This window comes from Pseudochaenichthys georgianus, chromosome 6 (genome assembly GCF_902827115.2).
Source record: "Pseudochaenichthys georgianus chromosome 6, fPseGeo1.2, whole genome shotgun sequence".
Classification (NCBI taxonomy): domain Eukaryota; kingdom Metazoa; phylum Chordata; class Actinopteri; order Perciformes; family Channichthyidae; genus Pseudochaenichthys; species Pseudochaenichthys georgianus.
In genome coordinates, this window is record NC_047508.1 from 24,499,835 (window position 1) to 24,519,562 (window position 19,728).

The following is a 19,728-nucleotide window of genomic DNA, read 5'->3' on the forward strand; positions in this document are numbered from 1 at the left end:
AAAAAAACCAACCTTTGAGCTGTTTCTAAAACAAAATGATGTGAAAATGTTTAGACGAATTCCCAACACTATTCTATGTTTTTCACTTTTGAGTAGAAATTGTGGTCTGGGGTCTTGTAGATGTGGGTTGAAAAAACATATAGAAATTAAGTTAATCATATGTTGGTTCTCTATAATAAAAGTGACAAGGATTATGTGTTTTTTTTTTTAATATAATTAAATTATATGTAGTCTTTTGAAGGATAAATGTACACATTGTACAGAACAGGAACCAAATACTTCACACCTGACCCACATACACCCACCCACACAACTTCTGTTGTTTTGCTCTGTAGAGTACCTGCAGAACAGAGAGGCAAGAGGCCTGATAGAGGAAGTAAAGGTGCTCTGCATTGAGTGGAGGTGACAGGATAGGACTTGGATCATTGGCCCAAGACTAAAAGTCATGCAGGAATGAGCAGCATGCAGAGGGGAAGAAAAAAGGGGACAATTATGGTAATGAGAGTCCAGAGAAAAGAAAAAAAAAAGATTTAGAAAAAATGCAAACATAAAAATGGGTAGCATGAAATCCATACTTTGGTATGGCAAAGCGATATGTCAGGGTATGCTAAATGCTTAGCCTGAGCATGGGAGGTGTGTTTCACCTGTAGCTGCTGAACTCCAGCCTGTGGTAGAGTGGAGCTCAGGAGAGTAGCGCTGCTTTCTGGCTGCTGCTGCTGTTGGGGTGAGGATGTCTGAGAAGATGGGGGTATCACCACTTGTTGGGTCGGAATCTATTAGAGTAAAAGGGAAAATAAGTCAGAAACAAGAATAAAATCAAAGTGTCCTGATGTTGTGATAAAAGCTAACCCACTTTCATTGTAGAAATCTAAACCTGAACCTTTGGCTCTATTCCAAACCCACACTTTCCTGTTTGTCAACATAGCTGCAGAACATTGATCTATTTGACAGTGTGGCCTGTCAAGATATTCATCAGTGAACATTGTGAACCCTCCCGTGTTTTTAGAAGCATGTACATGACTGTTCCACATTTTGTTAGCTAAGATAACATTTGTGTTTGGATACCATACATTCTGTTTGGAAATGCCTACTACAAGTAAGTCAAAACTAACCAAACACTTGTGAAAATATAGACAATATGTTTTTTATTTCCCTCAGAAAGGCTTTGGGAGTATGGCCAAGGAACATAAGAATGAAACATTTTATCTACCTGAGGGGGAAGCGATGGTTGGTAGTAAACTCCGTACTATAAGAAACAAAACATAACACAGGGTAAGAGTGGAAAACTGGAGAATAAAAAGAAAACTACAAGGGGAAAAAAACCGGGGATTCAGAACAGACCTGCTTTCAATATAAAAAACAGAGAATATAAGCTTCAAAAGGTCCAAACAGCCTCTGAAGTGCTTTGCTGACCTTGAGAGGTTGAAGTGCACCGGCTGCAGTGATATACAAGTGTACTCAGGGAGCGTTCAGTACAGCCTGACATGTACAATATGTTTGTTGTTAGTTGCAACAGATTTGAAACTTTTAGCCAGGGGTCAGTAAAACAAAGCTTGTTGGCGTGCTGTTGCAGTTGTTGCAGTTGCTGTTGACATGCAGTTCAACATTTACCTGCTGAGGAGCCACGGGAACCGACTGGCTGCCGGGAACCACAGGAACAACTTCAGGGTGGACCACTGGCATCTGGGTTTGAACCTGAAGTCACACAGAGAAAACAACGTGGTAAAGATAAATAAGCAAAATCCAAGACGAAAAACGTGTAGCTGGAGGGGAAAATGTAAGCTCAGAAGTATACATATATATAACCCATTAGGTTAGACACAGGATTAGAATGTATACTTAATTCTGAGAGGCACATTATCTAATTCTCTTCAACAGACAAACATGATGTCTTATTTGTTTTCCTTAACTACACTCACCACTGACAATGGCTGCTGAAGCGTTTGGTCATTTTGTGTCGGTTGGTGTGACACCTGGGGCTGAAGATGCTGACTGGGAGGGCTGCTGTAGGATATTCCAGACTGAGGGGGCTGGATCTCAGGGGGGACAGTGGAACCGGACAGTCTGTCTCCCATGTGAATGGCTGTGAGAGGTGGACAAGAAGGTTCATTTATGAAAATGAAAACGTTTTATTATTGTGGCTTCAGGATTATCTGATCATCTTTGAGACTCACCTCCTCCAGTATGCTGTAGTTGATGGTGTTGGTCCGCCTCAGGCTCCTCTGACTCCGGCTGGATGGAGGTCACACTCTGAACATGAACTGGGACTTGTCCCGTTGACTGGGGGATGAAAGGGACACCCTGCGCCATGCCGGCCAGTTGGGTGGATTGAGGAGTGTTATAGTTGGAGCTCTGAAGGCTCTGCTGAGATGCAGGTTGGGGGGCCATCTGTGGGTTTGGTTGTGGAGAGACATAGGGAGCGGGCTGGGGCACGGGCTGGGACTGAGGCACCTCTGGTGGCTGAGCAGGGGGTAACTGAACCTGCTGCTCTTCCTCTATCCTTCTCTTCTCCTGATTTTCTCTGACCTGCAAGACAGTCAGTGGCAAATGTTTTAAAACGCCTTAAGAGAACACCAATTGGCAACATGTAAACAGGATCAAATATACATAATTAACATTTTAAATTCACTATATAGTGAGCATTTACACACCTGCTGCCGCTGTGCTCTCTTGCGACTGATTAGAGACGACCTGTCCTTTATGGCCTTCGCAATGGTCTTGTGGTCACCTTCGCACACATAACCAGACTCAACCTACATCACAAAGACATGACATACAATTAGGCATTAAACATTTAAACAAATTATATTAAAACGACATTTTTAAAAGACTGATTAAACTTTTTCAAAGTTAAATTCACCATTTCCTGAGCCACATCCTCTGGGACGTCTTTGAGGAGGTCGAAAGAAAACTCAATGGCCTCGTTATCTTTGTACTTCCCCTTGAGTTTCTTTACATCCTCAATTCTTAGCCACAGCTTTATAAGCTCCATCTCTCCATCATCTTCTTCTGCCAATTCCACACGCACCCCTGTGTCCTCCTGGAAGAAGGCATGGTTCAGGAGGTCCTTGATTGAATACCTTAATAGAGGGAGACAAACCGTGAGCAAAGATATGTTTTCCTGGAGAGCTAGACTTCCTGTTACATGCTCTGAAGATATAGACCTCTCGTCCTTGTTCTGGCGAATGCATCCTTCGATGATCTCCTTCACTTCAGGAATGGCCACCTTGTCGAAGCTGCCTGGCTTCACCCCCTACAGGAAACACAGAACCCTGAATGAGAATGGTTCTTCTTCTCATATGATCTTTTTCTTATGACCTTTATCTCCTTTACAGCTCAGAGGCTCTATATAATAATTCGCACAAAAGTATTTATCATCTCCCAGAGGACTGGGAATTATAAACCTTCTTTTCTTATAAAACATATAACTTATAAATGAATGTCAAAAGGCCATTGAATGAAGTGAAAGGGGTTGCTTTTAAAAAACTAATGTCAAATAATGTGTCAAGGATGGCATGCTTTCTATAGGGTGGTATTAAATACATTCAGATTGTGGGGAAAGGATGGCATAACACATAAAAGGACAGTCAATGAGAGGTGATGTATTGAACCAATAGCAACAGGAAACTACATGAGCAGATGAGCTTAATATCAAAACAGGAAAAACAGGAGCTCATGTCCCCAAGGAATACTACTGTAAAGCTAGAGCATGTGACACTACCCAAATGTAGGCTCAACACCACAATAGCTCTTTGTTTCTCATCTGAGTCAACCGTCTTGGATGCTCTGCAATACGAGCAATTTATGGCTCATCAAAAGAGCAGAAGAACTCAATTGTTTTCAGTGGGGAAAATAGAAAAAGGTCCTTTGTAGGTTCATGTGGCAATAACTTCAGTATATATACTTTCAGTTAAGGTATAGGTATGGTTTTCAAAGAGCATTTTGTACACAAACTTGGTACAGGTTAAACTTTGTTTTATCTGTGAGGCACTAGTTATTGAGTATGAATCATATTAGTTACTTGTCAGTGACTAAGTCAGTATGAAGTGTATGAATAAGACCAAAAAGCATGTTTGTTTTGAGAGTTGCTACCCCTCTGTCATCATAACAAGACTGAACCATTAACTGTTAGCAGGAATTCTGCTGGTTCAGCCTTTAATCATCTCCGTCTCAGTCTACGTGCTTAACCAGCATACACCATGATTCAGTAAAAGGACAAAGAAAGATTAGTTGAAACATAGTTTTCTCAGAGGTTTTCAAAGTTTGTGGGTTCTTTAGATAAGATATTAAGAAATAAACTATCATATACAAGAACAAACTTAATTTAAGGAATGAAAAACAATTGTAGAGGATATAAACGTAATGTAAGCTTGATAAAGAGGCGTCTGTGGTCATTTAAAATCATTCCAAATAGGACATTAGCCTTCTCTGCACGAAGGGAGAGGTGAGGGCAGGGCAGAGGGGTGACATGGAGGGTTGAAAAGAAGACTTACGCTGGTAACTCTGCGGTAGATCTGTGCTGCGTTCTGGCACTCTGAGTAAGGGTACTCTGAGGTGGCCATCTCCAGCATGCACATTCCAAAGGCATACACATCCACTGACTCGTCGTACTTCTCCTCATACATCTCAGGCGCCATGAACTCAGGGGTACCTTAAATCAAAACAACTATTCAGAACTCTCGAACTCCCTTACTGATTGAGTGGGCTTCTCACAACCCATAGCCACTCTGCTCCCCTAACCCGTGAGGGGTTGAGGAAGAGCAGGATGAGAGGAGTGACCATCCTGTTGATATATCATGGAGAAGAACCTGTGAGATGAAAGTTGGAAGAGAGAAAAAATAAAATAAAAAGGGGGAGGAAAGCAAAAAAGAGAAAGAAAACAAAAAAGGAGGGAGAGGCTGGGCTCAGTTAGACTGCAGAGAAGAAAGCACGTGTTTGTCTGTGTAAGACCATAACATGTTGGGATGTAAGAATGTGACTGAGGTCGCCAATGTGCGGAACACACTAGTTAGCCAAAATTAATGTTGTTTGCAATGTCCAAAAGAACAATACCTAGGACAAAATACTGTGTAATTCATTCAATGGAATGCCAATGATCTCTGTAAGAGAAATATGACTAGCTGTGGAAATAACTTTTGTCAAGACCTTACCTTACAACCACATGTTCCTTTTATATTACACTCACCTTTCGAAGTCTAACTTACCGTCTCTTCCTCACCTGCAGGAGGAAACTGTTATGGTGAAGGTTGAGAGAAGCAAATCCCATAGCTAGTTACGGTGCTCAGCAGTGTGTCTTTGCACATTGGCCTTGTTTTATTAATAGATCCTTTTACATTTAAATCAGGTCTTACACAGAAAAACGGTTTATTTAAATGTAATAGTTTTGATATTGATGTGTGTTACAGCACACTGTCACACTTACCAGCCCACAAAAGTTCATACTTACTCAATGACCAGCAGTACCCTATTCCAAACAGCAGAATGGGGCACAGCTGAGGCTAGAGCCTACATTTTAAAATACATACCCAAGAATGTGAAAGAAAAATAAAATATATAGACAAAAGGCTGACAGAGAGAAAGTAGGGAGAGTTCCCTGGACACAAAGAAGGATCAAAAAGATTCTGCTGCCCTGCAATCATTTTAAAAGACAGTAAGAGACAAACACTAGAAAAAAAACCTGTTGAGGCAAAGCGATAGAAAGAGAAGTTAAACATTATAAGGTATAACTGGCAAACAGACCACATCTTTCCAAACCACAGAACAAAGACCAGTCTAAGACAGAAGCAAAGGCCATACCTTTATCCTTGGCCAGGTTACATTCAGTAGGTGCCTGGAAAAAAACTCTCTTTTTTTTGGAGAAACATAGAACAGATATATTCTGCACATGACCAAACTTGATAGTCACTGTTTGAGTTTCAAGAGAGAAAGCCTTTTGAGTTTGGCCTCCATTTGAGCTGTGGTTTGAGAGGCAGCTGAAACCTTGTGGTCTGTTTTTGAACCACATCGTCAGGACTACACGACAGAGGGAAATACCCATTTTAAACATCATTTTCAATACAAACATGATATCAACTTAGAAAATGTACTGTCCCACAACAGGACAGGTACCAGAGTAAAGAAATTACTTTGTATTCGTACCTATAACACTCTTAGCAAATGATGCACGCTTTAGAGTGGCCAGTCCCAAGTCTCCAATCTTGACGGATCCTGTTGGGCCTGTGATGAAAATATTGTCGCACTTGAGGTCCCTGTGGATGATGGGGGGAGTCCGAGTATGAAGGAAGTGGAGGCCCTTGAGGATTTGTCTACACCAGCTTCGCAGCACTTTAATTTTCATCACCTTGAACCGCTTCAGATATCTGGGAACAGATCATAACTTTCATAAATCCTCTGAGGAGAACAGAACTTATAAAGCTAGCAAATGTAGTATTTTCTGTAACATTCTTTCAAAAAAGCACTACATTAGATATTGATTGATATATTATAAAACGATAATAGATCACTGTAAAATATTTGGTTTTCTAACATATTAGACAAATGGTCAGAATATTTATAATAGTCAGGATGATCATTTGTATCAAAATGGAAAAGCACTCATGTTTAATGTATATAGGAGGTCTGTATTAATGTGTTTGCTGGCTCCAGCTACTCTGAGACTCACGTTTTGAGTGTGCCAGAAGTCATGAGTTCAGTGACCAGTACAATGCACTTCCTGCCTTTCGAGGGTCCCTCCCAGGAATCGTAAAAACGGACAATGTTGGGATGCTGTAGTCCCTTCAACATCCCCGCTTCCTCCTTAAAGCGCTGCCTCTCCGTCTTTGAAAGCTTACGATCCTGCAGGAGACAAAGATAATGTCGGACTGATGTCACTTTTTTAACAAATGAATTAATGACAAAAACATTTATGTGCAAATGTCATGGCACGATGAAGACTATCAATACAATATTTCTGTTCTAACTAAGGTAGCATCAGAATGTGCTTGTTCATGAGAAATCATTTTCAAAGCTAGATCAACTTGATGTTTGAGGTTTGAACATCTAAAAAGGAAATCTATAGGCCTCAAAGTAAATAAAAGGCCTTTACAAATCTAACCTAAAAAGGTGGTGCCATTGAGATTTCCTTCTACACCCACAAAACTGCAGAAGTAGAAAATCCTATAGTTGGGGGTGTAGGGAAGTGGTCCTGTTTCTCTAGCAGACTACGTTGAACCAAATTAATTGTGTCTAGCTTTGTCCTGAACACCAAGATAACCAAAATGATAAAAAGAGCTACAGCATGACTGAGAATGAGAGAAGGTTAAAACAGTACAGGTCATAATCCCAAACAATAAACCAGGCCTGTTGAACCAAAACTCTGCTCATTAAAAATGGTTTTACTATTCAACACAAGCTACACTCATCTCAATGGGTTTACATCAATCGGAAGTAGGTTTACATAGGTTACTTGGTATAATACATGACAAATAAAGAATAATTCTAATCAGAAGAAAATCACCCTATACATGACAATTGCGTTATTGTGGTAAGATGTGGAAAACCACCAGCTTGAATTTTTAATTAAACTGATGAATGATTGTGAGGTCATTTCTGGCTTGGTCTGACTGTTAATTTAGACAGAACTGTGATTCATTATTCATTATTAAGTACGAATGACTACAATTAATCTTTTCATTGATATAAGGCCCAGCCCTTTAGATACCAACTGTATCACTATCTAGTATGAGGCGAATGGTGCGCTCACAGTCTGTATTATAAACAAAGCTATACATGATGAGTCAACAAATGTCTGGCAGCTGGCGGGTTTGTCAATGAATTATGGCATCAAATATGCAACGCTGATAGTGTTGTTGCCCAACAGAATTGATCATACCATAAACTGACCTATGCATAGATAAGGGGGGCAATAATGCATTTGAAAGGCTCTGCATATTAACAAAACTTTCTGGAATGTGTACAACCGCCCTTCTCAACTTGCATTAGTAATTCCTGGCATGGCCTACACTAACAGCATGCATAACTATAGAGCAGCAAGCCCAGGCCAGTTATTCAGGCCTAGTGAAACCAAAGACCTCCTTTTAAACCCTCAGGGATCTGGCCATAAGCCAGGCTGTCCAGGAAATCAGCCCGTACTGTATGTGAGTGGGCAGTGAGGATTAGACTTTGTGTGTCAGCAAAATATAGAACTGAAACAGCCGGAGATTTGAGGTTGATTATTTTCAATGTCTTGTGGCAACATAGAGCAGAAACAATAAGAAAGGGTTAACTCTTAGGAGCAGAGGGAGGACACTGAAACGGACTAATGCTAGGAAAGTTTAGCTGGTGAGGGACAACACATTGTCACGCTTAACTGACATCTAATTTAGCTTCTGCAAATAGAATCAAAACAGATGTTTCATTCACACTGCCAATCTAACATTTTTCCGTTCATTACTTAGCATAATGCAGGACAAACTAGTTACAAAGCTCTCTTACAACATGCAAGTCTGCATGACCAACGGTCTGTAAAAACTCTCCAGGAATTTATGATCTTGTTATCATAAGACACACATCACACTCCTTGACTGTCACGTGAAAGAGTTATTTGGCCAGTACCATGTCCTGCTTTTAATGTCACTAACTGTGCACCGTAGACTCAGGTACATCCACAGACCTGTTCTGAAAAGCCAAATATCCACCAGACTTTTTTTTACTTTAAAATTACTTTTGGTAGAACCACAGATACTGAAATGTAAGATAAGTATGTGTGTCTTGTTGGACTGTTGCAGTTTAGATTGCAGCTTTTGTTTTTGTTCGGCAAGAGAACTTTTATGCATTGCATATCAGATGTCCAATAAAGCAATGGGCATAATAATGTTTGGGCTACGTTTTCCTGACTGACAGGAGTCTGACAATCAGCAGAAAACCCAACAATTGGCCTTAAAGAATTACTTTAAAACAGCGTTTCCGCCAGGGGGGCGTCTTGCCGTCATTTGACGCCCTTATTCAGCTCGGGATTCCCTGAACTCGAGCCGAGGGCGTCCAAAAATATTACTAATTCGAGAGAAGATTGAGAGTTTCTATCGCTTGAAATGACGAAAAGGAAAAAGGACAATAACATCCCTCTGTTGGAGGGGCAAAGGAGTCTTGAAGATCGTTTCCCCGACATCGGCGGTGCCTGCTACAGGACAACATGGAACGTGCGCGATTTGGACGCGATGAGCGGGGGGGTTTTAGTGGAGCACGCGCTTGAGCTGCGAGCACCAGAGCCTCGCAGCGGCGAAACTGAGGCTCTGTGGTAAACTGTGGTAACATGAAGAGCCATTTGGGAGCCGAAACAGCCAGGGCTTTAAGAGAGCCGAGCCAAATGATCCGGCTCACTAACGTAAAAAGACAGTATCTATAAAGGACGGCTGAAGTCAAAATTCAAGCACCCCCCTTGGGCGCCCTCTCAGCCCTGGTCTGGCGGAAACACTGCTTTAAAACCTTTAAGGTGCTTTCACAGATTTGTTATCCATATTTTCTAACAGTGGACAGTGTCCTCATATTCTACATACCATTTCGAGGGAGAGGCTTTAAATGTCTATATATTAGGAAACCTAACCTGGCCAGCACTCAGACGACACTTGCAGCTGCAGTTGAATCACAGAGTGGGCATGAGTCAGCTCACTAAATAGCTGTGTTACCACCACTGCCTGAATATCATAACTCACAGCTGTGAAATACTGCCCTTGTGGTGTCTTTGAAAAGCCAGCGGAAGAGGGAATAGAAACGATATCATTGCGCAAATGTGTGTGTAAATTATACACGGTCACAAAAGTAACATGAGTGTGAAAATGATGCAGAATTACTTTTCAAACACTTAAAATCTGAAAAAGAAAAATCTTCTTAATCCAACTAGTCAACACTTTGTTTTCAACCATCTATGCAGAGTCAGCAGAACACTTATCTAAATTCAGTTCAGCAATAAATCAACTTTGATGTATTGCCCTGCCCGAGTTAAGGTCCAACTAGGCACAGAATAACACCTAGGGAAGGGCCATAGTGCAATATGGTGTTTTGTGAAGGTATAAACATTCTCTTAATAAACAATACTGAGTACATTTGAATAACAACAAACAAAAGAAATAACTTCCTTTTTTGTTTGACCTTTTGTTTAGTGTTTTTTTCTGAAATAATGCATTACAGTGGAAGATGGTTCATTCATCAGACTTAAAACATAATTAATCATAATTGCCAACACTATTTCTGAACAACTCAACAACATGCACATATCCAGCCAACGTGAAACACATCCAATGCCAGATAACTACAGTATAACCAATGCACAGCAGAACATACTGCTTCCAGGCAAAGGCCTTCATAAATAACCCAGCAATCCTAAAATAGACTGTGAAAAAAAGCCTGTGATTAGGGGTGGGCGATAAGACGATATATATCGTCTCCACGATATTAGGTCTCCACGATATGCCTTTTCAGAGATATCATATCTATCGTGATAGTGCACCAGGGTAGGATTTTCACGGGGGCCATGACGGCCGGTCTGGCCATGAAGCCCCGAAAATAATTGTACGTCCTACGGCCACCATGGCCTGCGTGGTAATCAGACGCTGCAATAAATGCATACAAGCAAGATGCTTCAGACTGTGTTTGTCTGGCAAAAATGCACACTAGTTCATGTATAGATTATGAATATGTGGAATGTAATTATATGTATAGAACATTAGATTTGTCAAATGTGTTTCTATAAATAAACAATATTCCATAGTTTATGGTAAACTTTAGATTTCTAACCATGTTGCGTTATCACAAAAAGAGTCACTATTTTAAATGACATCTGTAAAGCGTGTCACTCTTAGCGGATGCCATCCGTCCCCTCCCATAGCTTCTAAAGGATGCCTGCATTTTTACCATATCATTCTGCGTTTGGCTTTAGCCAGTTGCCAATTGGGGGGAGGAAGGTTTGGAAGCAGCCAGTGGAAGATGACATGGTTGAAAATGGATGAGTGAGCAAGAAAGGGGAGGCTCTTAAATGAATTCCTTTTTTCCCTCGACTTCCTCTCTGTGGTGACCTACTTATTGTTCAGACATGCCTGCAACGTGAGATTTGAAAAAACTGTGTGGGTTCATGGGTGGGTGTGAAGGGTTGACGCCTAAGACAATTGTGGACAGATGGCCACAAGACTGAATAGGCCAGGGCCATTTTATTCAAACTTTACACAGTAGAGCTTTAAGCTATGATTGAGGCATAGCTTTAGGGAAGGCAAAGTGGGTTCATTGGTAAATCAGTCCAACACTTTTATGGTTAAATATTGTTTTACTACTGAAGCTCTTGTGACACTGATGACATTTGGTACCTCATTTCCACTTATGGTTATATATTGAGAATAGAGAGTAAACAACTGGAACAACTTTTTAAACCACAGTCCATGTTGAATTTTGCAGGAGGAGAGCTAGTGAACTTTGGCTTTTCAAAGCTGGTGGGCACCGCAGTGCTTTTTGGTAAATAACTAAGATAACAGTGTATTTAACAATTGCATGGATGCATTGAGTTTCATAAGGATGCATCAAGCTATATTCTATTATTTGCATACTGTTGTTTTTGGTGATAGCTTGAATAAATACAGTTGTTTCAAGATCTTTTTACAGCAATGTGGGTATCGAGAATCGTGGCATATTTATTTTGTAGGCCCCCATGGTTCCTGAAAACTAATTAATTAAAATGAACAACTGTAAATCTAGGGATGACAATGGAGTTAGAGTGTCCTATGAAGGAAAACCTGTTAGACTTGGTCCATTAGCATAGAAGCATAGTGCTGCTGTTGCTTCCAGCTGACACTGAGACCCCGTTTACACAAGAACGAAACGGGTTGTATCCACAGTTTCTCTTGCCTATAGCCCTTTCGTTTACACGAGGCCGTAACAAAACGATAGAAACGGACCCCGCAAACGATAACGGGTCCCAAGGTGGATAGATCTGCAAACGGAACGCTCTGGGGGGTAAAACGGATCCGTCTGTACGCCTCTATACGATCATTTTCTGATAACGATGAAATAGCCCCGCCTCCCTCTCCCCATGTCTCCTGCTCAGAGATCAGCTGTTGGCTGTCAGAAGAGGGGGAGGAAAAGAGAGGCACCGTTTATTATTATACAGAGTCGTTATCAATTTGTTTTAAAGCTCAATGAATAACAAAGAAGACATCTGACCGGCACTTTTCTAATTTTGTACGGAAGACTTAAACTTCAACGGACATGTTGACCGGCGGACACTTTTACGGAAACTTTTCCGCACGGTTCCCTCGTCCCTTGGAAGAGGCGGAGAGGTGGGTGTTTTTCATCTGCTGGTGGACTACCGGAAATATACAGCAGGAGAACACGCCGTCCACCGCGGAGAATAAACAGAAGGGCAACCATGGCAACCATGCTCCGGGGTCTTCTTCGCTGCTTTTGGTGTATTTTGTGGCGACAGCAGCACCACTTACAGGCCCGGCATATGTACTACAGCGTTTCCAGCGGTCTCGTGTGAACGGACACGTTAAATGAATCGAATGCGTGTGAAAGGAAGACTTTTTTGAAAACGCATACGGTGCGTAAACGCAAACGTTCCCGTGTAAATGGGGTCTGAATTCCCAGTGAACAAATAGATGTAAGGCCTATGGGTAATGCTGATTACTCTCTGCCTCCCTGATTCTGGCATTAACACAAAATATAAGTAAATAAACCATATTAGCCCTTACTTCTTTCTTAAACAGTGGAATTTTATAATGTGATGATTGCATTGTTCACGCACCAATCTAGAAGAGTAGAAAATAGCTATATATTTATATTTCTTTCAAAAGTTCCTAAATGAAAATGGCTCTAATGATATGCATGTTTGTAAAGGCAACATCAGTATATTGCTAAACTGAAACTGTATGAAAAAACATGTATTTTAATATCGCCTTACTCAATATGGCCTCGAGATGAATCTGGAATGCAACAGTAACACTTAGTGATCATGGGACCGCTTTAACAACCATGTGAGAGGGGATTCTCACGTGCAGCTCAACTGTTTCTAGCCTCGAAAGTCTTGAGTTGACAGATGAACGTTACGAAGAAACAGGTTATAGTTTAATCTTTCAGGATTGACTAGGGGTGTAACGGTTCACAGAAGTCACAGTTCGGTTCGTACCTCGGTTTGGAGGTCACGGTTCGGTACGGTTCGGTACAACAACAAAAAAGCAAAAAAAAGTCCCAAATGCATAATTCCAGGTTTGTTGTTATTTATGTTTGAACAGTAGTGCAAGTTTCAGTTTAAAAATAAAGAACTCTGACATTTTGAAAAATTAACTGTATTAAACAGTTAAAAACAAACCATACACAGTACACTCAGATGGCCATATTATCTATAATGTCAAACAAAAAGGTTTCATCAAGCTGTAAAACTAAAAAGGATGTCTTGAAAATATTGTGTTTCAAGAGCGCAAAGTCGTTGAAAAACATATGCCAAAAGCTTCCGTTATTTATGTTGGTCTCTTGGCTTCTTAAAAACAGCGGGGATCAGATGTTGAATAGCTGTTGTCTTTTGCCGGGCTCCGGTGATTGGCAAATCTGGGTGATGCCTTCTGATATGATTTTGCATGTTTGGCGTGTGTTAACATTAGCATACCGCACCGCTGTAGAACAACGCCGACACACCGTCCTCGTCCGATCCACCACTCGCACACCTCATCGTTATTGTAGTCCACAGGGAACCCGAAATGTTCCCAAACAGCTGATTTAAAAGAAGCAGGTGGGTTCTAGCTCCTGTGTGTTATCTGAAAACGCCATACTAACTTTTCTTCTTATTATTATGTAATTTGTTCGTTTTGATGTTGTGTTTCTTCTTGTTCTTCATTTGTTGTTTAAGGGCGGCTGGCAAACAGCTTTTAGGCGCCACACCGCCCCCTGGATTATATATAGTGTAGTGGATACTGCCCTGAATTACTTTTTTCCCACTCATAAAAAAAAAGGCGTATTCGCCGTGTGACTGCATGTGCCGAACCGTGACGTCCGAACCGTGACGGTACGAATACGGATACCGTTACACCCCTAGGATTGACCTCTATGTGCATAAAACAAAGTTATTTCCCACATCACCTCTTTGCATTGGATAAGTCCCCCGATAAAAGTGGTTTCAGACACTGATAAGTCCAACACAAAATCAGGCCCGGTTCCAGAACAAAATGACTCCGGGTGCATCTGAGATTAGAGAGGGTGCAGGGGTAAAGTGCTATTTTTATAAGTGGGGAGAAGACCTAACACCCTCTAGGGGGGTCCTCACCTCCTCTAGGGGGGTCCGGGGGCATGCTCCCCCGGGAAGATTTTATTTTGAATATTGAAGTTGATAGCATCAATCTGGTGCACTTTGAGAGCAAAATGAAGAGATCTATGGATACATCTCAACACCCATTTGAAACAGAACTGTAAGCAGATTTACTTTTTCTTTATGAATATTTTACAAATCACTCCCCTTTTAAACTGTATTCTTGTTTTACTGTCATATAGTATTTCATTTTTAGTGAGTGAGTTACTCAGATGAGTACCAGGAGACAGCGGTTGGTACTCTGGTACAGTTGTGGTGAAGGCATCTGACATACTTGAACCGAAATGTCTACATGCATAGCAGAAGATGGCATCTTTTTTACATGAATATTCCAGCCAATCTCTGTTTTGAAACCATGAGCAGCAAAATGAGCTCCTTACCCCACTGTACAGGCGAGTTGGGTACTTTTTTAAATATACCTGGGCAGGCTCTGTTTCGCCGAGGTCCTCTGGCACTTGCGGGGCGCCGATGGGTGGTGGTGTTTGGGGCAACGAAGACGGCTGCGGCTGCTCCGCCTCCGTGGGCGAGGCGGGCAAAGCCGGCGAGTCGGGCGGGAGGACGTTAGTGTCCACGACAGTGGCCACGGATAACGTAATGTCCCCATGATCTGAACTGTTATTACCTGCAGTAGATGCAGTGTTGCTGCTGGCGATAAGGGCTGGTTGTTTTAACCATTTTCTGATGTCCATCATTGACTATATTCTTCTTATTATTGTTATTATTACTACAATTATTATTATTGTTATTATATATGTAATATTTTTTTTTCACTTTATATATATATTTTTTCACTTTTACATTTTTTTTTCTTTCACTTTTCGTTTTTCAAATGAGGGTGCATAACGACTCAACTGAGGGTGCAATGCACCCTTATGCACCCCCGTAGAACCGGGTCTGCACAAAATGTAGGTAAGCCTCCAAAGAGGAAAAAATATATATAAAAAAGGTAAATATTTTTCATACAAACCACACATATTAGAGGAGAGATCATTTCAATTTCCCAGGACGTCAAGGGGACGAAGTCTATTTTTCTTTCCCCTAACATAACAATTAGTCCCACAAGGTTGAGTCAATCTATCGATCCACAGCTTTATCAACAGAAAAACCTAAACATCTTTAGTAATCTAGCGCTTGTGACATTCATATCATTAGATAACGACTTAATAATAAAGAAATTAAATGCAATAAGGTCCAACATCCATCTAAAATCTACCTCAAATATAACAATTTACTCGCTTGCCATCAAAGTCAAATGTATACTGAAATAATAATAGATTTATTTTGTTAGCGCTTTTACAGGTGCTCAAAGATGCTTTACAGATATAGTGAAAAGAAAAGAAAGGAACAACAAATCAGAAATAGCAACTATAGAAGTTTCAAAAAGTGTTCATAGGCCTTCTTGTTGGAAAATGACATAACAAATGACAAAAAGATGATACTGTAAAATAAGTTGACCAAAAATATGTTGACATTTTTCAACATAAAGTATAATAATAACTAATGGAGGTTAAAAGGAATAGGTATAGTTACTGAGTTTTGCTTTAAAAGGGGTTACAAATCTGAAACACCGGAAAGTGTGAGGAAGTTAAAAGGGCGGGGGTGGACGGACACTCTAGGAGCAAGCCTTGGCAGGCCGGCCTGCTGCACTTCACACAGGAGATTCCTCTTTCAGGAATGTGACCTACTTAACATTAACATTCACGAGCATTCAGAGCAGGAATGCACTGAGCATGCGTGTCATTTGGTCTGTGTGAGGGGGGAGGGGCGTGCGTCTGTAATCTTCACATTGTTCTGAAACCAGTGTGCCTGTGTAGCTATGGCTGAATGTTCTGCCGTGTAAGGCCTATGCGTCTCATGACAGGGTGAAAGCGTGACAGCAAAAGCAAACATGCACGTGGTGAATGAGGTCAAACGTTGCTATGGGCCATGTCGCTGATCTAACTGGACAGACACAAGGGCTACATTTCCCCCCCCAGGCATTTTTAAGAAAATCACAAACTATTGATCAGAGAGATGAAAAAGCTAATGATTGAAAAATGTGTATTTTAAAAGATATTATTCATTATCAATAATGAAACAAGTTTGATGATGATGATGATTATTATATATATAATATATAATATATATATAATATATAATAATAATATATAAATAGTCCCACAGATATATTTTAAAGATAAGATAACAATAATTCCATGTTTAAAAAATAATAATTTAAGTCAATTATTTCTACTGGAAATTGGAAATGTTAAACACTAAATGTCATCGTTACTTGTTTGACGTTTTACATTTTTTATGTCTGATGATCAGATATTTTACTTCTTCAAAAAGGTGTAATACTGATATTTAAATCTCACCTTATTCTGACAATAATATGCTTAGTTAACTTTTACCCTTCTGTTGGTTATTTTGCAGCTCTGGAAGACTTTAGTTTCATCATAATTATTGTGTTAATATCCTCTGCCATTTTAAAATCTGTTAATGGGAAATTGTTATGATGACTTAATAAACTCTAAACACTTCTAGTGCCATGAGACCAAGTCTAACCCTGAATCTAGCAATTTCCTATGATAAAAGTGTTATGTATCACTTGGTCATAGATAGTGTTAAAAACATAAATGTTACAAGCCCTGATAAGTTTTGTAACTTTTTAACATAAGAAGTTATATCATAATAAGTACAATCATGTCATTAAATATGGACGGCGCTGCACCAAAAAGCACATTTTTGGAAAGTGAGAAGTAGTTTAGTTATCCTTTGATGACAAAAGCGATGTGAAACAATCAAAAAGGAAATGCTAGCCATGTGTCTCACAGCGGAAATGACAGAAGCTGTAGCTCAGGTAACAGTGTGAAAAAAAATTGTTTTGGCTCTACGCCACTTAAGCTTGATGAATGTAAACAGCCTAAATAAAAAGGAGACGATAACAATTGCAGTAGAAATGCAATACTAAAAGTGACCAAATCAAAAAACATTCACAAATGAGAGCAACTGAAAGCAGTAGCCATAAGGGTATGAAGTAAAAAATATTAATACAATAAATGATTATGATTATTATTATTATAACTACTATATCAATAATATTAGTAACAAAAGTTATACAATTGTCTTACCTGAAGCTCACACCAAGCAACCTCCATCGTGGTCTCAGTGTCCAAGCCCTTGTAGACAGTCTTGAAGGAGCCCCGTCCAATTTCTATATCGAACTTTAAGAAGCGTCCATCTGGTGATGTTCCCACTGCTTTGGTCTCTGCCTCTTCAATGTCATCCTGCACTTTCTTCTCAGCTTCTCTCTGCTCTGCCTCTGCTCGTGCCTTGGCAGTTTCCTTGTCTTCTTCCTCCCCTTCTTCTTCAGGTGGTACCTTCACCTCACTGGTGCTTTCAGGTTCTATTTGTCTGGGTAATTCTGATCCTAAGCATGGTGCGGAGCGGGCTGCTACCACCACCTCTCCATCACAGGTATCTTGTACAATGACAGGCTCCTGCTCCGAAGGCACTACATCCACCTTGGTTATTTCTTTTTCTTGTACTCCTTCTCTTCCACTAACAGCAGTCTCCTCATTTTGAGCTGGACTTGGTTCAGCACGCAGTAAATGAGCAGCAACAGCCGCCAGTTGCCGCTGTGGAGGGATTTCTCGTAGCTGAACCCGTTGAGGTGCAGGGATGGGGATCTTGCTAGGTAAAGGGAGAGCTAATGCCGTAGCATTGGAATCACTGATGACACTTCGGCGCAGAAAACGGTGTTCGGGGTTACAACGATCACGCTCCATGGTGTGATGCCGGCGTCTCACTTCTGTTGGCCGGCTCTCACTCACCATCGAATCTGAACCAGAACTGGGGCCATTTCCACTCTTCTGAGGGGGAACCAGGAACTTCACCATTTTGTCGTCTAGCTTTCCCGACATCCCACCACCCACACTATAAGTAAGGGGGTACACTAACTGAATAATTAAAATAAGGATACTTCCATTTCCACCATATAGGCCTATATAAGCAGTATCGGTCTGAGCTTTAAAAAGAAAAAAGATAGAAAGTCTTGCAACTTCTACCTTCAACTGTCTTTTTTTATTGACGGTCTTTATAAATATAGTGCAGAGATTGGGGGTATAGGATGGGAGGTGTCCTCTTGTAAATGGTAAAAGATTGAACACCACAGAAGAACACAGAGTGCTGATGTTGATACACAAGTCTCTTTAAGTCCACACCATCCATCCTGTAAGGGTGCAGCTTCTATCAAGCATAAGGAATCCCTGGTGAGGAACAAACATGCACAGCCCACAACAGGCCCCAAATGTCCTACTGTAGCCAAAGGAAGGAAGGCCAGACCCTCGGAATACGTTCCAGTTCAGTATCACTGCAAGAGAAAAAAATAAAACAAAATGTTGCCTGAAATATTTCACAAAGTAACCAACATTATGTCAAATGACAACATGACCTGTAAAAGACAAGCAACTGTATTCACAAGAAGAATTTACTGTAAACATAAAGTTCAATAACACTGCTTTCATCAAAAGAACAGCTGACAGACACTACAAAGTTCAGTGCAAAGAATAATTTAGTGAATTGCTTTTGATTCATAGATATATTGGTCGATAGGTTTTCCGCCTTGGATAAGATTTGCTGCCTTGCCCAAGGACATAGGAACATGCCTGCATTCACAGGGGCGATTTCAATGTATTTTACTGTGCCCAATTGTTATATAAATGCACTAATTTATTTAGTAAGCCATTACGTTTTGTATTGAGTATACAATTTAAAGAAGCACTATAAGTATTTAATGTGGCACGAATCCCAAATGCATCCAACAGCCCTTTAGAATGACACAGTAAACTGTCAATGTTATACATATTAAAGAGTTGACAACCCGTCTCCAGTAGGCCTACTAAAAAAGAAAGTACCGCTACTCACGGGGTCATTGAATATTGTCTGAATAACTTATATTAAGTGCATCGTTAAAGTCGTTAACGTGAAGCAGTACTTTAAATCAGCATAACGATATAAACATACCATCATCTAAACTGCAAATGCTAAAGGATGCGCATGTAGCATGACTATTTTGTAACGCGTCAATAATGGTCCTTTAAAGATGCAGGTGTGCATTGGCAATCCAATTGCTTATTAGTCATCTATAACCTGCCTTGGTTGAGGCCATTACCAACACCTGGTGTCAGAACCAACCCTAGTAATGTTAGCAGCATTAATATCCTGATACCTTACGTTAACACTTAATTAAATGGGTAAATTAATTTACGCAAGCCTCGTCTAACGTACTTCGCCGTCTTATAAGTGACACCAATCCACTTGAAATGGCAACATCGAGCATCGACAAAGCAAGGAGAAGCAACGGCTCTTTGTTAGCTTGCTAATAAGCATAGCTAGCATAGAGCTAGTTAGCTGTCTTAAGCTAA

The 19,728-nt window shown here is 40.5% G+C and overlaps 1 protein-coding gene across 1 annotated transcript in view; it reads right to left on the reverse strand.

Annotated features, from left to right (window-relative positions):
* LOC117448333 (serine/threonine-protein kinase WNK1-like) overlaps positions 1-19,728 on the reverse strand; it is a 28,610-nt gene that overhangs the window by 8,025 nt on the left and 857 nt on the right. The window contains exons 2-13 of the mRNA XM_034085588.2: positions 17,434-18,674; positions 6,662-6,834; positions 6,139-6,359; positions 4,494-4,651; positions 3,165-3,253; positions 2,861-3,080; positions 2,652-2,753; positions 2,175-2,526; positions 1,920-2,083; positions 1,612-1,695; positions 1,211-1,246; positions 645-773 (exon numbers count right to left, since the gene is read on the reverse strand). Of these exons, the coding sequence (XP_033941479.1) occupies positions 645-773; positions 1,211-1,246; positions 1,612-1,695; positions 1,920-2,083; positions 2,175-2,526; positions 2,652-2,753; positions 2,861-3,080; positions 3,165-3,253; positions 4,494-4,651; positions 6,139-6,359; positions 6,662-6,834; positions 17,434-18,225 (2,520 nt within the window). The 5' untranslated portion in view covers positions 18,226-18,674. The remainder of the gene's footprint in view (positions 1-644; positions 774-1,210; positions 1,247-1,611; positions 1,696-1,919; positions 2,084-2,174; positions 2,527-2,651; positions 2,754-2,860; positions 3,081-3,164; positions 3,254-4,493; positions 4,652-6,138; positions 6,360-6,661; positions 6,835-17,433; positions 18,675-19,728) is intronic.